Here is a 21,749-nt window from a genome sequence, read left to right as displayed (position 1 = left end):
TTTTCAAATAGCACATAATAATAATAATAATATTTGCAGACACAAAACATCAAACAGCCTCTCCTAACAGTGGCTGCTAGGTCTGAAGCTCTAGCATGGTCTGGATTCCTTATGTGTTTGTTATTCTTTCAGCATATACTGCCTGAGATGGCAAAACAACACTGTTACTGTGTTTGCTGGTATAATGCTTTGAGGCATGTAATCAGTGCCCCTATCTAGCAACCAGCCACCGAGGCAGCAACAAATAGCAGATTATAAAAGTTTTAGAAAAGCTCTTGTGTGGCAAGTGAACAACTGCAGAATTTTCTTGTTGTGTTACTTTCATCTGTTTGGTTCAATCAAGTGCTGCAGCAATGTCCTTCTAGTGTCCTCAAAATGCTCATACCAAGAGACAGGACATACTGGGCCTCACAAACATTGCATTTGGTAAGCCAGTTTCCTATAGGTATTTCCACAATTTAGTGGATTCAGTAAGCAGTGCCAATCTTTAGTACCTGGTGGTCATGAAACAGGTACTCCTCAAGGCTCCAATAACTGCAAGAATTAGAGCTGCTGTTGTGTGCTACCTGTCCCTTGAACAGCCAGATAAGCAATGATGAAAAAGATGCCACCAGGAAGGAGGAGCATGGCTTAGATCTGGCCAAGGAAACTGTGATGAAAACATGTCTTGTTGAGAGAGTGAGGCTCATTTTGTCAACAGGGAGAAAGGAAACAGTATTAGCAGTCAGTGCCTGCAGCCTTCAGGCTGTTGTGTTTCCATCAGCAATGCAGTTCACTTGCTAGCACTCCACCTGCAGGGAGATTACCTTGTATTTGGAAGTGTCCCAGTTATGAACCAGCCGTGCAGGGATAAGGAAGTTGTCATCCACATGGCAGGTGCTGCAGTAATACCATCCACTGTAGCTGCACACCTTGGCCTTCCCATTGGACAAACCTATGGAGCGCTGACAGCCTAGAGAAAAAAAGAGGAGCAAAAGTCTGGGTTTGTACACCAAGCCAGACACACACCTTCAAGATGGAGTCAGAAAAGTATTCCTCCATTTGAGATGCTTTTAATATTTTATTTATTGCACCCTAGAGACATTTCTCACTCCATAAAAAAAAAAAAAATCGAGAAATAAGTATCAGTATTCTTGGACTAGCACTGAAAAAGCACACACTAACTTGGGCATCTGTGACAAAGAGTTCAAACAGCAGTCAAAAGATACCTAGCACTTGTCAAGAAACAAAGGCAGAAGACTTGCTTGTGAGACACTGGGCATTCAAAAGCCATGGCCATCTGAAAACCATGGCCTGAAGCTTAGACAGGCCACATTCTACTGTATGCTTGCTCCAGAGAGCTCCCATTTTCCCCACAAGAGAATGGGCCAGCACTGCCTGCCTGCAGGGGTGCAAGCCAGCTCCTGCTGACAGCCAGAAGGGATGCTGACTTGGCAGGTAAGATTCAGCCACAGAATTAGCACAGCCAAGGCAAACCAGTCAGATCATGAATAATAACTGAGCTGCAGTCACACTGAGAATGAGTAGTTCTTGACTAGCAGTAGTGACACAGCTCAGTTCCCAGCAGGGTTTATTTCCTTACAATTGCATTACTCTGTGTCTTACAAGGTCTGAGTCTGCCTGACACTTTTTTCACAGCTAGATCCCTTGCCTCTTTCCATGCCCTCTTGCGTGGAGCCCCTGGGGAAAAACAATGTATTCAAAAGCTGCTGCTTTGGTTGGAAAGAACTAATGCAGACATCTCCTTCATCTGACCACCTGTTTTCACAAAACCCAAAAACTCAATGTACTTGACACTTCTGTCTTTCAATGGTGACTAAAATGAGCCAAAAGGTTCATATGATACTAGAGTGGATGGCTGAAGACAGACAGCATAGTCACATTAAACAATCTGCTCAGGAAGTGAGGCTAAAAATGTTTGGGTAAGGTACATCAAGATGTCTGTGGTTGTTAACAACACCTCTACACACAGCTCACGTGACAGAATTTCTGCTTGTCCTTCAAATGCCAGTGTCCCCACATGATATTTACAGTTTCAGCCAGAGCACCAGAGCTCCACTCTGGCACATGCTGTATGCTCAGATGGTTTCTACTGCAGCTGGTTAGAAATACTGAGTAGCAGAATCTTTCTACATCACTTTTACTGCAAAAGCATTGGTTAAACAAGAGTTTTTCAAATAGAAGTCAACTGACCGATTGCTTTTGTCAATATAATTAATTTCATTTAGTGTAATTATGTGACTTCTCCAGCTGAAAGCATCTTTTCTCTCAGTAGAAGTTACATTGATTTGAGAAAAGATTGCAGGTCAGCTATTCTAGGCATAAACTGAGCTCCTCCTTTCCCACATCAAATGATGTCACCATGTTCCCCCTGCTCTAAAAAAAATCATTAGAATAACCTAATCAACACAATTGGCTCATTTCTGCCTCTCTCACACTCCAGAGCCATTTGGCCACTGATTCTCTGCAATACACACTACCAAGTAAATCAGTATGAGACACGTCCTGTTTCAATCTCCTTCTTCCCCTGCCCTCTTGGAAGAAGTAAACATATGAACTGGTCAGTTGATAAAAGAGATAATTATGTTCATATCTTCTCCTTTACTCTTCATAAGCTAATACCAGAGCATAAGTATTAATGACTTCTAATGATAAAGCTGTGTCTGAATGCAAATAGTCTCTCAAGTCAATGTCATTGAAACCTTCTAAACATTCCACACTACCCAAGACTTACAAGTCTGGGTATGAGAATGGGACAGGACATACTGATTTCATCTAACTAGCACCATGCATTCCACTGGCTGCTACCTTGTCTTAATGCCCTAACTCCTGTCTGTTAGACTGAAGGTAAGAATAAGCAAAAGTCCAATTTGAACTGCCAAAATTCTAGATTAAAACATTTGCAGTTGAGAAAATCACTTTAAGGTCTAATTTCTTGCAGCCTTCTAGAGCCAGAAACTCATTCCAGTCCATGGAGACAGTTTTCTCAGGAAAGGAGTGACAAAGCACAGAAACGCTGGGGGTCTTCTCTCCTCTTCCCTATATCCAACCCCTAAGAACTGAAGTCTCCTCTCAGGGTGAGGAGAGTCTCAGCAAGCAATCTCAGAAAGGGTGGTTTTATGAAGAGGAGGAAGTGGAAGAAATTTCTACCCAAGCAGTACGCATTGCTTTCTCCCTTGTTACAACCCTTTCCTGCGCCCACATTTTCCTCTTTACACCTAGTATTTTTCATTCCTCTTCATATCCTCAAGAAAATATGCTCTGCAAAGCTACATAACAGTTGTGTAGCTGGGGTTTGTTAGATGATGTGGCACTGGCATCCACTTTACATCTTCCCCTACTTTCCAAGCTCTGCTGTTTGAAAATCACCATATTTTCCATTCCTCTCTGTTGTGATTCATAATGATGGCTATTTCTACAACCCTTTCAAATCAAGTTATCAAAGCACTGATTTTCTTTGATGTTATGCAGTTCAAAGTGGTGTAGTGTGACAAACATATTTCTGTGGCATAGACCACTTATGCTTTGTTTTTTTTTTTATAAGATGGAAAAAAATAGATCAAGAATGAGAGAGAAAGGAGAGGAAGAAGGAATAGCCATTGGCTTAATCTTGCACCTGGGCATTCAGGTACATCAACTTGCCATGATGTTTACCAGAAGCAAAGCTAGTATGGATTCCTGGCTTGAAACTCCTGAGCAGCTCCCCCAGCAGGACAATCAGATGTAGCTGACCACCTCCGAGATGGGTAACACAATTCAACAGACAGTTTAGGGTTTGGGAAGGGACCATGTTTGCAGAGAAAACATTTAATTGCCTACATAACTAGAGAAAGCACCATGCAGGGGATGGGAGAAAAAAGCAGCAGAACTTTCACCAAATCTCTCTCACCTATTCCTAATGCTACACAGAATATTATCTATATAACATCTGTACAAAGGTCTGGCAAACCCCGAGCCTAATGCAAAGAGATCATCCCTCCCTAAAGAATGTTATAGAGCAAGCTACAGAGGAAAGAAGTGTAGCTGTAAGGTATACTGCTAGCAAAGAGAGGGAAGGAATCATCCCAAACCTTTCATCATGGAAAATACAACAAAACAGCCTTGGAATCAAGGAAAGAAAATAGGGGTTAGAAAAAATAGCAGCAAGAAAGTGCTCTTGGGCACTGATGAATCTCTCTCAACATGTCTGTGAGCAGAGAAGGAGTATCAACATCAAGAGGCTCATGTCCAAGTGCGAAGCCTTCAGGAAGAAAACAGTACAGAAGGTGAGGTTAAAAAGTTGTAACAAAACTCTCTCCTTGACTTAAGGTGGTAGACTAGCATGGAGGAGGAATCCAAGACCTCTGAATACAATTCCTCTTCTCTGAAGCATGGAAAACACCACTTTCAGGTTGCTGCATACTCTTATGGTCAAGGAAGACACACACAACTATCCTTTTTATCCAGATACCTTTCTCTTTAATCTTTTAGCAAGAAAAGACTGGAGCAGCTCCACAGTGAAACAGAGAAAGACCAAATCAGAATCAAGTACACAACTGTTTTCCTTATTCAATAAAGTCCCTTGCCTGGTAACAGGAAAAAGCAAGTCCCTTGTGATTGTGTGCTATAATTAAATCTGTGACAGATTAGCTTAGAAGCTAATTCATTTAGAAACAACATACAATACAAAGAAAAGAAAATGATCCACAGACTTCAAAAGGCTTTCAGCTTGATAAAGGCATAAAGCAGACTAAGCAGAAGGAGCACAGCAACAAATTTTCAGTGTTAGATCAGACATACAACATTGCTCTATCAGCTCAGCACCAACAGAATTAAGGTGAGAATTACTTCAGTTGCTTACCTTTATTCCTGTGCATCTATTCCAGTTCAGTCCACCATGGGAAAACTCAAATTCACAAGGAAGATACACTAACAATCCAATTCAGTTCTCTCTTATACCTACCCAGGTTTGCATTACATTTTGTCCTTTCCCCATCATTACTTTCCAGAGCAATTTTATTTCAACTAAATAATTAAAACTTATAAACCTCCAAGCAAAGTCTGACACTACTCACCTTGCTTACATTTTCTGTGAGCTTCTTATGAACTTTAAAAAAAGACAATAAAACTGTAACAGATTAAAGTTAAAAAAAAAAAAATCGGTGTTGAAACCATGTGGGTTTGACCCTATCAAGTTATAAATACCTAAACAACATAGAAAACTCCTATCATGTCAGCACTGTACACATCCCACTTGAATTATAAACTAGATCAGCTTCTCCAGAAATAAGGAAAGGTTCACACATCCAAAGGATGGTCCAACTGTTCCAAGTCAATGGAAACCTTGGCTATCAGCTATAGCTCAGGACTAAATGCTAAAATAACAGACCTTCCATCTTCCTTAGCACCATTTGAAGGTACAAGGCCTGTCTTCTTGTCTTACACATTCCAGCTCAGCTGACAGCCTACCAGTGCAGGCTTGATGGCTCTGGGCTGTGACTCCAGACAGTGACCCATCCCACCCTACTGGAGATGTCTCACAGGCACCCAGCTTCAGAGCAGCTCTCCAAAGCACATGAGAGGAATTATTTCCTAGACACCCAGACTTTCTGCAATCAGCAAAGATTGGATTGGTGCAGACATCCAATATTTAGATGCCTAGGGGTAGGTGAAGTGACCAAAACCCTTTACATCAGTCATGCTGAATGCACAGATCTGTGACTTTCTCTGTGAAGATGAACAATCAAGAAAAAACTCCCACATTGGAAACAAGTCAGGTGATAGCACATATGGGTGCATAAACAACATTCTGCATGCCTGTACTGTACATGTCCTTTGTAGAAGACAGCATACAGGTATGCTGCAGATAACACAGCTAAATTCTGCCTTCCCAGTAAAACCAATAGTAAAGCCTGCAAATATAACCCCAAAACAAAAGTCAAAGCAAGCTTGCATTTCACATATATATGTCAAGAGTAACATTTCATCACTAAATGAGAACTAAAATCCTAGCTGTGTCAAATGACAAGCAACAAAACTATACATTTGCAAACTAATTTTTTATGTGCTTGGATTTCCCCACTTGAGTTTCATCAGAAGATAGGTTCTTTTACCTCTTGTGTCAAATTCTAAGGGGTGGCAAAGTTACATTCTTCCCAGAGAATATGCTCTAAGCAAATTACAAACAGCTTTGAAGACATACTTTACACATAAGCTGTTGCTTGTGACCCTTTTAGCACATGGACAGTTTGCATTCTCCTACTCCACATTTTCAAATCTTTCCCTGTGTTTGCAGGACAACAGTGCTGAGGAGTAACACCATACACCTCAAACTAATCTGGTATTCTTTTCCCCATACCCTTACAGGATTATTCCCTGCAGTATCTGGTGCTTTGCTGAGACTCTGAAGTGCTCCCTGACAGAAGGAAATGGGATCTACCATGAAATGGCTTATTGGTAGGATTCAGTAATTCACCAGCTCTTGGGTCAGGAATGGGAACTGAATACACTCTCTGGGCCAGCTCTTGAAGCCTGCCTGCCAGCTAGAAGTGAGGAGATAATGTAAGCATAAATAATAATGGCATTCCCACTTATAGAGTCAATTACATTCATACTTGGTTCTACATACTGAGAAGGCAGACCAGAGAACGGGGCAAAGAGCAGGCCAGCCATTTGTGTGATCAGAACAAACACTGCTGCCAACACTCTCAGCCAGGTCAGCAAGAGGTTAGCAACATGAGTCTCTACTTAACCCAGTTTTCATTTCTGCTCTGCAGTTAGTTTGAAGACCACTTACCCCTGCACTGCTCACTCCTTGACTTACACTGAAGGCTACCTGGTTTGCCAAGTTTCATTTATTTGATACAGCATTAGCATACCTAGGAATAACCAGCTCTGTTTCTGTTTGAATACACAACTGGTTTTGTATCTCCTTTTAACAGAAGGAACAACTGTGCAGGAAGTGTGGTTACATACTTTTACCAATGCTATTTGGCTGAATTACTTCTTGGTCACTCACCACTACCACAGCACTGCATTGGGCACATGAACTATCCAGTTTTACACAGCATAGGTACATGTCAGAGATTATAGATGTTGCAGAAGGTCAGACTTAGAATCTAAACCCTTCCTAGCAGGTGGCCTTTGGTTTGTTCTATAATTTTTTTTATGTTGCCCCTGATTTGATCCATATGCAATAGTTTTGCAATAATACACTGCTTTGGCATGTGACAGAAGAGGGAGAGCCTTGCCAACACACACACAAATGCCTCAGTTTTGCAGCAGTGGACCGACCCTAAAGCAGCCATTTTCCTTCAGTGTTTGTCCCTCAGGGCTGCACATCTGCAAGGATGTTCTGATGACAAACAATGCAGAGTGCACTTCACAGGATTTTTTTTCCCACAGCAGCATTAGGAGGGGCTCCCTGTAATGCTGGCTTCTGTGACACCTCCAAGATGCACACATCTCTGCTACCTCTTCTCCTCTGTTAAATTTTTCTTAGAACAGCCAGGTAGATCCCAATTTTATGGAGCAAGAGTAAAACTGAGCAAACAGCATTGGAACATAATCTTTGCTTTCTTATGAAACTAAATTAACAGCCGTGGCCCAAACCAATTCAGGAACCTGGTATAAACTGCAACTGCAGAGAAGGTGTTGTGCAGATGCCTGTCCCTTTTCTGGGAAGGAAAGGTCTTTAGTAGCAAAAGCTGGCTTAACTAATTTAAAAAATGCTAGCCTAACAAATAAAGCTCTCTCTTGTACACAATTCATGAAGAAACTCTGAGTTCTCCAACAAAGAACTGTGGGGAATATGGGGATGATGTATAAGTGTTGGGAGTTTTCAGGTCTGAAAAATACTTCCTTTTGTCCAGATGTAGCTTTTTTCCATCTCAACAAAGGTGAGACTTGGACATTTAGATTGCCTGGTTTGGGGATTATTTTCTTTGAACTCTATGCCAGAAGATCCCTCAAGACTAGTTTCATACAACAAGCGGACCAAAAAGGTCCCCAGACAACCAAGAGTTCTTTGGGGGTAGTGGAACTCATACCTAGCACCCACAAGCCAGGAAGAAACAAGGCACAGCCAAGAAGAGCCTATGCTTACAGTAGAGACACGTTCACACCCAGCAGAAGTGAGCCCACAATAGTACAATAAATTAGCACGTACTGAAGGCCTGCAGAGTTGTTGACAGGGACAGATTAGAGCAATGGGGCCACCTATCCCCACAGAGGCAGGAAAGGTACCCTTCAAGGCTGCCAGGGGGAATATGTAGATTAATCAGCCCAAACAGTTGTATGAGCAGTTCCTCTTGCAGGGCTGAGACAAAGAAGTCAGTTAAACACCAGTTGATTGCAAAGTGCACATGAGGGCGAAGAACAGGCATTGAACTGATCAAGTACTTACCTAAACTGCACTCCAGGCAGCAGCAGGCCAACTCCAAACCAAATCCCATGAAGAAGAAAATCACTTTTTCCACCTCACTCTGTGGAGGTGCCAGCCAAATCCCAGGAGGGTGAAGGACCCAACTTCTACCAGGCAAAGCTGACAGTTTTCACTGTCACTTCCTCTAGTCATGCCATCCTAGAACTGCACTGAGGAACTCATCTTATCAATGAAGATTAAATGGCCTCTGTGACAATAACTGATCACTGATAAACAGGTTTAATCAACCCAAGTATGTGATATCTTCCAATCTTTGTCCAAAATGAGCTGTCATACAGCAAAGCACTGTGGCCCAGCAAACTCGTGTTTTGAAACATGTAGGTCCACTGCAAATAAAGTGCTCCCTGCTACACAAATTCCAGTCGCCCTTGTTTGGAAACACTCCCCCCACTCCTCCCCCTACAAGTCAGTGACCTTGTTTAAACATGGTACATTTTCCAAATACTAACTTAGACCATGTATTTTTCTGCTCAGCTGGTTTAGAAATCCCACTGCTAACAGTGGAAGTTTTACTTTTAAATGAATAGAAATAGGGCCTGAAAGTCACATACAAGACTAGAAGACTAAAGCCTAAAGTGAAGATACCTAAACAATAAAACCTTTACAGTGCAAAACATTCCTAGGGGATTTTACAGAGTCTCAAATACAGGGAAGGTAAAAAGCTGCTGAAGCCTTGGAAGAAAGAGATCAATTGAAATGAAACCAAGCACAAAACAAATACAGCACTTAGAAAAAGCACAATCCTAAAAGCCTAAAAACCCTGGACAGGTGAGAACAATGGTTATTCAGAACTAAAATGTGACAGGAGTGCTAAAAACCTTCCAAAGGACCTTATGATATTTTATTTTTGTGCTGCATTTTCTAGGTTTATCCTCTAGCATTTTTATTTCAGTGACATGCTACAAAATAAGTGTTGGGTGTAATGATGGCTCACTCAGTATTTGCTAAATTCAAGGATGCTTCTCAACTATCTGTATTTGAGAAGTTTCAACTGTAAGGCTTTTTGAGAAGTTGAACAAAGTTGACATTGCACATGACTATTTTGTTTTGTTTTTAAATTACACTTGCTGGCTTGCAATCTATTAGGAAATACTTTCTTTTCACTAAGGGGGGAAAAAAAGGAATTTTATTTTTACTGCAACAGGGACTGAGAGAGAGCAGAGGTTGCATGACCCGTGCATGCTGCACTGGGCTGTCCCCCAGCTACACACAGGATCACAGCACTCGGTGCAGAATGATTCCCTGAAAGACAACAGCTCTCCACCTGCTGCTTCATTTGACAGGGCTGCAAGCTCAGGAAATAGCACATTTACTAACCCTGGCTTCTCTGCACCTAGTGATGAGCTCAGCCAGCCAAGTCATTCAAACCCTAATAGCAGTATTTATCGTTTTGGCAAGTGAGGAGACATGGAGAAGCAGGGAGGAAAAGACAGAAGGCACCCTAGAAGAGGAGCAAGGAAAGCCACACAGACAAATGAAAGCGTGCAGAGCACATTTTCCTGAAGGCAGAAATTCCCACATCCATTAGGACTTGCTGTCTAAGTAACAGAGCTCCTGGCAGACATAATTGACTTCTCTGGAAAAAATGTCTGTTTTAATAAAGGACAGGGGGAAAGAAAACAAAAGGTGAAACAGAAGAGAGCCATCAAAAGAACAGGAGCTATGCAAAAACAGGAGGCAAGGGCAAAGGCCATCTGTCTTTCCCATCTATAGAAAGGTGACAAAGAAATAACGATAGTGAAGGGCACCTGGGGATATTTGCTCCTCACAGACCTCCAGGAGAACTTCTCCGGGAGAAATGCCTACCTTTCCCTAGAAGCTTTTCTCTAGGCCAAAATTAAAAGGGTTTATAAACTCCCTGCCTCTCCACTGCTAATCAGTGGTCTGTTCATTCATTATTTTCAAATTACAAGTAATGCCCTGCCCTCTGCAGTCAAACAAAGTTAGAAATGTGGAGAAAAGCTTTTGTGTCTGCTGATCAAGCAAAAGACAACTTTTTTCCAACTGCCCTTCTGACTCCAGGGTATCAACACTTTGTCCTCCCTGCCCCATGACTACATCTGACACCACTGCCCTGGCTTATATCACAAGTTGAAAAGTGCTAGCCAGACTCCAAGATAAACCTGTCAATGGCGAGGCACAGACATCCACATTCCTCCCTACCTGCTTGTGAATATCAGCTGTTTGTCTGGGACCAATTCCTTAAAAAGCTTTTACTGAGGAAGAAAAGGAAAGGGGGATGCCAAGAGCATTTCAAACAGGGAAAAAAAAAAAAAACAAAGAAAAAAACCAACCAAACCAAAACCACGGAGGGGAACCCCACAAAGACTGCAAAGAGAAAATAAATTTTAAAAGCCTGTCCCCATCAGGTCCTCCCAGCAACCTTCTTTATCAGAGGTTCATTGTCAATCAATTAGCCAAGGCAGCAGGGGTCTGTAGGAAGGGGGGTAGCTCGAGAGACAATGGTCTGCCCTGTTGTATTACTATTTAATCGCTTTTCCTAAATAAATAAAGCAGCCCTGAGGTGCTGTCATGTCAAGGGAATTTATAACAAAAAAACCCTTCATTTTTCATTGGTCATTACTTTTCCTTCCCTCCCACCCCCGCAGGACTAGAGAGGGTTATTACTGTAGCCGTAAGTTCCATCTTTGTGTTGCCTGCCTTTGATTCCCACTCGGACCTTGCCACTTTCTGGCACTAATTTGTCAGGCTGAACAAAGGAGGGATTTGTACCTCCTGTAAGGTCTCAATTAGGAAAGGCTTCTGCTGTATTATGTGCCATTGGGACAGGACACAAAGACGGTAATTACAGGAATTTGCACTAAATGGCTGAAGAATTCACAGCAAAACTTTTCTTCCTCCCCCCTCCTCATCTTTCCCCAAGCTTTACCCCTCCCAGCAGCCCAGGGGAAAACCGCTCTCAATGCCGGCAAGCCGTAATTACCAACAGCAGGCCCCTCAGGTTAAACAGCAGCCCATGCTGAACGGCACAACTGCCTGCAGGAAGCAGGAACAGCGAGACACGCTCAGCTTGCCCTGTGCCTCCTCTGCACAAACTTTTCTGAGCCAAACAAGCTTCCCCAGCTTCTCCCAGTTATAACTAAAATGATTTCTTTCTCTGCACCAGGGTAACAGCTCCAAGCTCCAGACGGCCCTAAGGGTCTCAGGAATGGCAAAGGAGTCGCTCCTGCAGAAAGTGCAGTGAATCCCCATCCTCGGGAACACAGAATCCCAGTGACCGGCTTCCCACAGACCCACAACAACTCAAGAAGAGCTTCTCTGCACAAGAACATTTGTTCAGTTTGGTAGACTAAAAGGAGACCACAAGAGTATTGGGAACACCTCAGGTGCATCAGGAAAAGACACCATGCAACCCTGGTCTGAGCACCTCATTTTTGTGGGGAATACACGAATGAGTGGATATTAATTGCCCCATGTTTGGGAGAGGGAATCCACCCTTTCCCAGAGAAACATCTGCTCCCATACTACATAAAGCAAGACTAAAACCTGTTTCACACTGGAGACACGCATTTTGTTGCCATCCCAGCGCCTGATCCTATTTTAGAGCAGGTAATTGAAAATATTCACTTGTAACTCTCCTGAACCTCAGTCAGAAGATTAAGCAACCAAATCATTAACTGCAATGATGCCAACCTCCATGATGCTCCAGCTGCCAGGTGGATGCCATGCACTGTGGAGGGATGAGCAGGAACACGACCTGCAGGTGGCTACCAGAGAAGGACAAACCAACTGCACCCACAGACAATTTTGAGGGCAGTCCAGTACTTCTAGGGCCCAGGTCTCCCCTGAAAGGGATTCAGGGCAGCCAGCAGGTCCTGGGCCCAAACAGATACTCCCTAGAGTCATCATGTTCCAGAGCAACATAAGAGCCACACCCCAAAGAAGCATGGAGAGGAGGCAGGACCATCACAGCTCCCGTAATACAAGAGAAAAAGTCTCCAAAAGAGCTGCTTCTGCTTGAGCTGACAATTTCTAAGTGAGTGTAACAAAAGCAAGTCAGAGACCATAGTTTAGGCATAAGGTGCCCAAATTTGCTCCAAACAGGTGCCCTTACTAGAGTAAAATGACAATGTACTGCATTCAGACATATTCTCTCTATTTTCATTTCCTTCCCAAACTGGATAAAATATGATCTTCCCTATAGGACTAGAGTCAGACAACAAATTCAGACCCCTTTGATTCTGCACCATCTTTACAGTGTTCTGAATCAAGAAAACAGCTCAGCCACCCTGCAAGGCAGCCCTGGCCCATATAATGGTGTATGTGCAAGATCTAATGTTTCAACACTGATGATCAAAAGCAGATGAACCTCTGAATATCCCATAGGCTTTCCTCCACAGTTGACAGAGAGAAAGGCTAACTACAGCCACAGTGAGAGGTGGGGAACAGCAGTGCTGCTAAAACACACACATGCTCTTTCCAGTGATTTTCTTTTCCTGTAGAGGGGATGTAGGTGTAGATGCTGCAACCTGGCGGCTCACCTGCACACTTGAAGCTCTGAACTGTGAGCCCTCTCTCCAGAGACAGTGTGGTCAGGATGCTCAGGAAGCTGGTGGTCACAGACTGCCTCTTGCTCTTTCTGAGGTCATTCCCAAAGGGCCGATCTCCAGGCTTGTTCCTGAGCGTGACCTGTGGGTTCTGAGTCAAACTTCGGGTAGCATTGGCTGCTGCTTTCAGCGCCTCCATCCACTCCTGGGCCCGCTGCCGCGTCTCTGCGCGCAGGCGCAGCACATCCTGGGGAAAAATGACCTGAAAGCAAGAGTCACAGCCATCCTGAGTATCTGTCTGCACTGACAGGCAAACATCCACATTGTAGCTCAGCAGAGGATCTTCATCAAGCCTACCAGGCTGGAATGCCATGAGATAAGACCTGTTCAAGACAAAAGTAAATGCCTTCCAGTTATTCTGGACAGTTAGTCTGTAAAGAGTCCCTGATTTCAGAATATTTTGGTACTCTTTAGTGTTTTCAGTCAAATTCATGGATAGGAAGAGTTCCATAGGCTTCTCTAACACTCCATTAGTTTGAGAAAGGTCACTGTTATTTTCAGGCTTTGGCACATTCTCCAGTTTCTCCTGCTGTCTTGTAAAAGCAGGCCCAGAAGCATGCACCGCTTCCCAAAGTTTCTGTCCCCAGTCCAAAGTCTCCCAGGAGGACTCTGCCTTCAGCTGTAGCTGTGAGCTGTCTGACAGGACAGTGTCCACCACCTTGGTTTCCATGCCACCAGTAACAGCCACTCTTTGAAAACGCATGAGTGGATACACGGTGGGAAGAGTCTGGTTGCCGCTGCTGTCCAAGCAATACAGGTACAGTTTGTACTGAGAGAGTTCAGCGTAACAGGTTTGCCAGTAGCTGTCATTGTCTCTTCTGACTTCCAAGTATCCCTTCTTCAGAAGATTTGAGAACACTGTCTTGTGTTCTGGAGGAAAAAAAATTAGAATATTACAGTTATTTTTTTTAATTGTCTCAAAGTACTACATCATTCTGGCTTCTACATCTCTCCTACCCATACATGGCATATCTGAAGATAGGATCACAGAGAGAATCTTCATGTAATAGGTTATAATTATTAAACACAAGCACTAACTCTACTTTTGAGCCACCAAGAATACAGCATTTACAAAAAGGAACAAAGAAACAGAGCAACAGAAAAACAGAGCAATTTTCCTGAGAAAGCAATTATCCAGGACGACAATGGCAGAGCAACAAAACACTGCAGGTCTCCCAGAACTTAGTCTAGAAGTGGACAATACTATCAAGTAATCTATTGCCAGCTAAAATAAGATTTTGACAGTGAAAAACACATTCAAATTAAAAACACCTTACCCTCTCTTTCCTGCTCCTTCATGTTTTCACACACACCACCTCTGCCTCCCTCATCTTAAGCAGCTCAGAGGCAAAAGGCATAGTGGCATCTGGTCAGCTCCTCTCTGCTGCTCCTTCCTTCTCACACCTTGCCTCTGCTCCAGCATGGTCCTCTCCAGGGGCTTCAGTCCTTCAGGTTAAATGTACCCCTGCATGAGCTCTCTGTGGCTACAGTTCCTTCAGGAAATCTCCACATTCTCCAGCATGGCATCCTACATTGGCCTGCAGGGAGATCCTGCTCCACACGTTCTCCCCAGGGGCTGGAGCACATTCTCATCCTCTGACCCTCAGCTGCTCTTGACACAGCTGCCAGTGCTGTCCCTTCCTGGGATGTGTTCAGCCAAAGAGGCCCCACCTGTGGGCTCAGCTGTGTCCTGAGGAGGGGCTGCTGGAACAGCCCTGCTGCCAGCCCTACTTACAGCACCTGGTACCTGCACTGACCCAGTGAATGCAGACCTGTGCCCAACACAGCAGTTTCCTACCACAGTCCAGCATGACCTGGGACCAGAACATTCTGTGCAGCTCTGTTTACTCCAGAGTTTTGCTGATTTATGAGACTCAGGTTCAGGAGTAGCAGATATGACCAAAAATGAAAAGTAAGAGGCTGGCCAGAAGGATTCAAACACACACATCTGAGCATCTCAGCACTTCAGGTGCTTTGGAGCAGATCACAAACCCCAGCCCAAGGCAAAGTGAAGGGGAATCTTCTTCATCCACAGAACACCAGCCATGCACAAATCACTCCAAGCACTAAAGTGATGCAAATTTAAAATCAATTATCTAAAGCATTTCTGAGTTTTAAAAAAAGGTTTCCATACAAAATTTGTTCCAATCTGATTTGCACCACTTCAGCCACCACAGGCAAGATTCATATTTTCACCTTGGGCTAGGCATGTGGCTCTAGGCAATTTTTGTTGGTCGCCTTATAAATTCAGAGGCATTCACTGCTACACTGTAATACCAACTGTAACACTTGGCACCCCAAAACAACGCAGGCCTGAGGAATAAACTCCCATTTGAGTTCTACTTCACCCTTCCATTAAGGGTACCTGTGCTGAGTCTTGACTGACTAACAGTGACAGAATTAGCAGACACAAGTTAAGGTTTCTGCCTCTAATTGTGCTATTCCTGGCACAGGAGCAAGGTAGCCACCTGGAAACAGCTCCTCATCCACTGCCCAGCAAATTAGGTCACAACAAAATCAGCATCAATTGACTTTAACACAGCATTACAGACCACAGCAATACAAGAGCTGGTCTACTCAATATTTCCAGCCTGGGGTTGACAACCTTTACAGTCTTTGAAACAGGGATAGCTGGAGGCATAAAACATTTTCAGCATCTCAGCTTAACCAGTTACACTTATGTTAACAGGCCACACTCTTAACAAGCTTTAGACATCATCTCTGAGTATACTGAGGATGCCTGCAACACAGAGCTAAGAGAACAGAAACATCTGGACTGGATGAAGCTTAGAAACAAAACCAGGCCTGTATAGAAACTACATCCCCATCTGTACTGGGCATCCCAGCTAATATGGACAAGATTGCTGGCCAGACTGCTCGATAAGGGGTGAGTCTGTCTGTCCTCCTAGAGCACAAGGAGAGTCAGGGACTCATGAGTATTTGAGGAACTTACTGTCCAGGGGCTTCTGATACCAACTGGGGCAACCTTGGGCTGTACCCTTCATTCTAAGAAGATGCTCCTCCCTTTGGCTGCAAGCTAATTCTCAGTTTCTTCTATGGGCAAGACAAAGACTCAGAATAGCAGCAGTGTAAAAGCTTTTGCCAGTTCTTCAGCAAAGACCAGCTTTTAAGGATTTATAAGGATTAAGCAGACAAGCTCCAGTTAAACTTAATGAACATACATGAAAATGAATTGTTTGATATACTTAATGTTGGTATGGAAATCTCATGGGGGTTAAAAATAGGGGAAGGATGCTACCTTGCAGCCACCCTAACAAAAAAGAGGCACTTGGGTTTCACCTTGACAGCCCAGCCTCAGCTTCCCCATTTACCCACATACTCAGAACAGAGCCTGCATTTAGCTCCATGCTCAAAGGACTTCATCTAGAGAGATTTCCTGCAGATATGGCAAAAACCATAACAACTATTTCAAAAACGGCTATTTTGGCACTAGGTCTAAAAAGGTCAGTATAACTGTACCTTGCATATCAATAAACTACTCGAGGGTATTTCAGCTAAATATGAAAACTGAAAGCCTAATCTATAACCCAAAATGGTAGAGAAAAAGCACACTTTGATAGCCCAAATGGATAGATGTGCACACACATGGACACACTGAAAGAGAACCAATTTTGTTCATCGTACATCTCTGGCCCTGACATTCATTAGTATTTCTGCACTAACTCAAAAGCCATTAATTTCTCTGAAACCCACACTAATCCCTTTGTAGTGCAGATAATGGACAGCCATTCTAGAGTCATCTTCCCTTTCTATTAATCCAATCAGGGAGGCAGCGCTTCTGCAGCTCCAACTGCAATCTCTCGCTTCCATCAAGTACAGATGACTGTTCAAGCTTCTCCCATAATAAGACAACTCATAACCTTCCCCCAGCCACCCCTCCTTCATCCACACACAGGTTTGCTTATCTTTTGTTGAGTTAAAGAAAGGCTATCTCTCCCTTTCACAGAGGCACCCCCCTCTCCCTCCTTCACCCCACTCCTTCCCTTCAAGCTCTGTGAAATCGGCTCCAATGGCTCTGCTCAAACTGGGACAGAACCAGCAGCCACCTTGATTAACATTCAAATGCCTCGTATTGTTGAGGTCAGGGCAATAGATGCTGGCAGAGACAGGTTGAATTCATATGCTGAACATACACACACATCTCACAGCTCTGCTCCTTTATCTCTTCCACATGCACTGTGCCAGATAATACCTTTTTACTCGGAGAGCAAATGGTACCATCTCTCTATCCACCTTCCAAACAGAAACTGCATCTCTTTTCCTCCTTATGGAGACAGGCAGAGTAAATTGAAGAGTAAAAAAAAGGAAATAATCACAGTAAATGGCTCACATCTAAGCCATTTGGAGTTATAATTTCAAGGAAAGAGGTGGAAGAAGGCAGAGAAAAACAAAGAGAGTCTCAGCAGCTGGGACAGAGTAATATCTTCCTCAGCATCTCTCCTCTCCATTGGGAAATGCCCCCTTGTCCCAGATAGGAACCGTGCACATTGCACTGAAACCAGGCCAGCCTAGCACCCACCTACCACTGGCCACACTTGGGGCAGCTGGTGCAACCAGCACCCCGGATAGAGAGACCAAATGTTGTATCAGCATGTCCAGAAGATGCACACTCCAGAACAACTAACTGTACTTGCATCTCAGTTGGCATGGCAGGAAAGCTTACTCCGTTTTTCCACCACTGAAGCATTTCTGACAATAGTCATTCCAAGCAACGTGGAAAAGAGCAGGAGCAGAGATGCCCAGTCGTGAGGAGTTTGAGGGGGCACTCTTGAGGGGGCACTCCTCTCTCAATTCTCTAATGCTTAGTAAGTGATCAGTGTAAGTTTCAGAGTTTTTGCCAGTAGTTTTCCTCTCGGATTTTTAAAAACTGAACATTTTTACAAAACATGGTTGGGACCTAAAATGCTCTCAAATTGGGTTGGGCTAGTCACCTTCTTGGTGGGATTTGCTAGATCAGGGACAAACTGTGCCTCAGATCCACAATGTTCACTATCTTCCTACTTAAAAATAGAGTCTTTTCCTCCCACCTGTTTTCCCACCTGGGTCTGCAGATATATATTCTTCAGTTTGTCAGTGTGCAGGTGCTCAACACAGTGACAGCTCTAGAGTTCTCCAAGCTCACAGGCACAGCAGGCAAACAAAACAGCTACCTGGAAAAAGTACTGTAGCACCCACACTGTCAGGAGTGGCAGTGTTTGAATAACACCCACATGGCCATCAAGCCATGCTGTGTTTAAAACACTGTGTTTTAAAAATCCAAGCCTTGCTTCACTGTATATTACAGAAGCAGTATTCTCTCTTTGTCTGCCAGGCCACACGCCCAGAAATACAAGAGCCTGCCTTGAATTTACTCACAACTTCTGTCTTTGCTAGCTCTCCTTCCTGCTTGTACCCCATAGGTTTATTTCTAGCACTTGAGTTCTTTCACCAGCAGGCCAAAGATATTGCCCCAAAAGGTACAGCTTCTTTTCAGGTCCTTTTCTCTTCTCAGCACATGGAAAGGATTCAGTGTCATTTCATTTGTATTATGGTTTAGTGGTAGAATCAGCAGTGCTGGGTTAACAGCTGGAGGAGATAATCTTAAAGGTTTTTCCTAACCTAAATGATTCTATGATTCTATAAAAGAGCAAGAAGTAGGAAGAGAGAAGCCCACAGTAATGAGTACACTATGACAGTAAGGAAAAAAGAAACAGTGAAGAGTTCACATATGCAGTAACTGGGACAGCTTTGGAGGACTGGGAGACCTCTGCAGGCTCCAGAGGGAAGTCCTTTACAGCAGTGAGGACTGACAGGAGTTGCTGAAGGTCCTCTCAGTATCTCACAGCATTCATTTAATTTGGATTAAAACTCTGAAAAGGGATGTCTTCTAAGGATGCAACCACTATGACCCCTTCAACAACTGCAGCAGCTTTTATCCAATCTCTAAATATATTCTTCAGTCTTTTCTGGAGAATAATTAGTAGCCACAGACACATGTCTGTAAAACCTACTTTCTTGCCTTTGCACTTCTCTTTTCAGGTCAGCTCACAGTAGCAGCAACTCTAGGTGAGGCTCTCTTGTAAACACAGAGGGAAGAAATAGCACAGCTACCTTGTAAAACCTGCACAGCTGCTGAACAGAACAGGTAAAGGAAACAGGTTAAAAAAGGATATTTTCAGAGCACAGAAGCTCTCTTTCCTCAAAAAAGGTACCCCTGGCCTTCCAACATTCCATAGAGAAAGCTCTGGGAGGGCACGCAGTGAGCACTGACTACCTCGAGAAGTGGGTCCATGGGAATTTCATATCACAGAATCACAGATTAAGCTTAAAACACTCTCAGAGACATGTACAGACCTTCAATGGCTCCATTTTAATGGAATTTCTGTAAGCATATGAAGTTGTTACACATCAGACCCAGGAGATGCCCAGGATACAGCTGACAAAAACGAAGAGCTCTGTCTCCAGACTTGAGAGTGCATTTCTATTCTGCATCCTTTCCACAGAAAGATACAGAACAGAAACTCCACTCTACAAGAAGCAATGTATCTCCTTAGACAAAAGTAACAGCAGGTGCACTTGCCTTTGTCAACCAAGAACACCCTTCTTTGGGCTACAGCAAATATGTCACACTATAACACAATAACCTACATGTTTTTACCTATATATACACTTTATATATGCACTTAAACATACTTACATGTTATATATACTTATACACACACTTCTCCCCACACACAAACATTTAGGCACCTGCTTTCCATGTTCCAGTATAGCTGACTTACCTGGAAAACCCAACACAAAAAAAAGTTTGTTTTAACCCTAAACAGGCCACCTATTCCTAACTGGAGTCAAGCCACCATGTGCATACAAGCACCCTTTCACAATCCCTTGATTTTTAGTTAAGCCCTACCTTTATTTAGATTACAAAAATCTTTGTGGCACTAGCTGCTGTTCCTCTCTGTAAGTGTCTGGCCCATTGCTGGCATCTACAAAATAAATCATGGAGATGGAGACACTGGGTCAGTGTTTCCAAAGCCCTGAGCACCTCTTCAGTGCAGTGCTTGGGAAAGGAAAAGGAAGAATACCACTTGCTGAAACACCGCTTCATATGGCTCACTGGAGATGCCTGCCTCAATCTGATAACAACGCCTCCTGTGCCCCACACAATGCTGGCAGGAACGCCTTAATATTGACAAATTGAGTGCTTTAGCTTCTGTTACTTGCTTATGGACTGAAAATTCAGCATTAGATAAAGAAAGAGAGCAGAGATCTTGGGCCTTACAGTAAAGCTCTGTACACCCTCTTTTTAATGGCTGCTCTTTCACTTTATGAAAACTGCTTTTGTTTGGATTTGCCATTCTCCTAACAGCTTTAGCATTCAAAGTTTTTTTTAAGTTTGGGAAATCATTCAAGGAAATGATCAGAAATACATAGCAAATAAATAATTTTGTCCTGAGTCAAACTGAATAGGACAGAAGCAAAAAGTAAAACAACTTTAGATATTTAAACTATAAAAAGAACAGGAATCAAGGTAAGTTTAAAAAATTATCCTTAGGCAGGCAAACACACAAAGTTACATCAAAGACAAAAGAGCCATACTGATTTCTCTTAAGAGTTACTTCACAGCTGGATTTTGAGTAGGTTTTTTGTGTTTTTTAACATTCAGCTCCTCTTTCAAGACAAATATTAAAATCAAATAGGAAACTCCTCATATAAACACAAACAAAGCACCAGCACAAACCTGTGTTTCCTTGGATATCCTCTCCGTTGGTTAGTGCCAGGTAGGAAAGCAGAGCACAGTTATTGTCCTGACCAGGTGCAGGTGACTGCTGCAGGGAGGTGCCTGTGAAGACCACTCTCCAGTTCACATGGCTGATATCAGAGCGTGACCTGTTGTGACCTGGTTTGAACATGGAGGCTTCCTCATTCTGCACCAGGATGTCATTCACTGAGCGAGGCCTATCCCTGCGCCGCTGGCAGATCTTGAAGATATTAAAAGTGGTGTCCCCTTCCCCTGCCCAAGCAAGGTTGTCAGCAGCTGTTCCCCTCTGCACCATGCACTGGTCTTTGGCAGGGAACACTGTCTGAGCTTTGGTTTCCAAGAGGCCATTTTTGCAGTGATCCCAGATGAGGCTGCTTTTGGCTAAGGAGGCGACGTTCCTCAGTTCCCTGCTCTCTGTTATCTGATCAAATACCTCATGCCCAACCAGTTCCGGGACCTCCTGTACACCATACACCTCAGAGGGCTGCACAATCTTTTCAAGCTTAGTATCAAAACTATTGAAAAAGTCTTCAGTCACTTCCAAGGCAGGGCTAATGTCATCCACTTCAAGAGCCTCCATATCCTGTGCTGCTGTGGGCTCAAGGCGGCGCGATGCGTTAAGAAGATACCACATCAATATGGACCTAAAAACCTGCTTCACATCTATCCTTGGCACACCATTAACTTGGACATGGTGGGCAAACACAGTCACCAACTCCAACCCATAGTGGTAGGAAGTAATCAACTCAATTTATCTTCAGAGGGAAGATCTAACGCCCACTGACCAAGTGGGCTATGGCTGTATGAAAACAGCTCATAGGGATGCAGAGTACCTGTAAAGAAATGCAAAACATCACATCAGGAAGAGTCTATTCCCAGGTAAATATGTTTAATCACATCACCCTTTTTGCAGTCATAATCCCCTTAATTTAACTTTCTCCTTCAATTGGCACCAAAATTACTGCGTATGAAGAAACTCTTTGTATTTCTGTTGTTC

General features: G+C 43.4%; 1 protein-coding gene across 5 annotated transcripts in view; it reads right to left on the bottom strand.

The window, feature by feature from the left end:
• Nucleotides 1-21,749, bottom strand: part of PLEKHM3 (pleckstrin homology domain containing M3) — a 126,261-nt gene that overhangs the window by 92,325 nt on the left and 12,187 nt on the right. For all 5 annotated transcript variants that reach the window (XR_013183019.1, XM_077181289.1, XM_077181290.1 and 2 more), the window contains 3 exons: nucleotides 20,732-21,585; nucleotides 12,925-13,860; nucleotides 807-952 (listed from right to left, as the gene is read on the bottom strand). Coding sequence is in view for 4 of the 5 variants with exons in the window: in XM_077181289.1 (XP_077037404.1) it covers nucleotides 807-952; nucleotides 12,925-13,860; nucleotides 20,732-21,386 (1,737 nt within the window). In the remaining variant the exon portion in view is untranslated. The remainder of the gene's footprint in view (nucleotides 1-806; nucleotides 953-12,924; nucleotides 13,861-20,731; nucleotides 21,586-21,749) is intronic.

This window comes from Agelaius phoeniceus, chromosome 7 (genome assembly GCF_051311805.1).
Source record: "Agelaius phoeniceus isolate bAgePho1 chromosome 7, bAgePho1.hap1, whole genome shotgun sequence".
NCBI lineage: Eukaryota > Metazoa > Chordata > Aves > Passeriformes > Icteridae > Agelaius > Agelaius phoeniceus.
The sequence above is the reverse complement of the archived record's forward strand: the minus strand, read 5'-3'. Positions and strand labels throughout refer to the sequence as shown.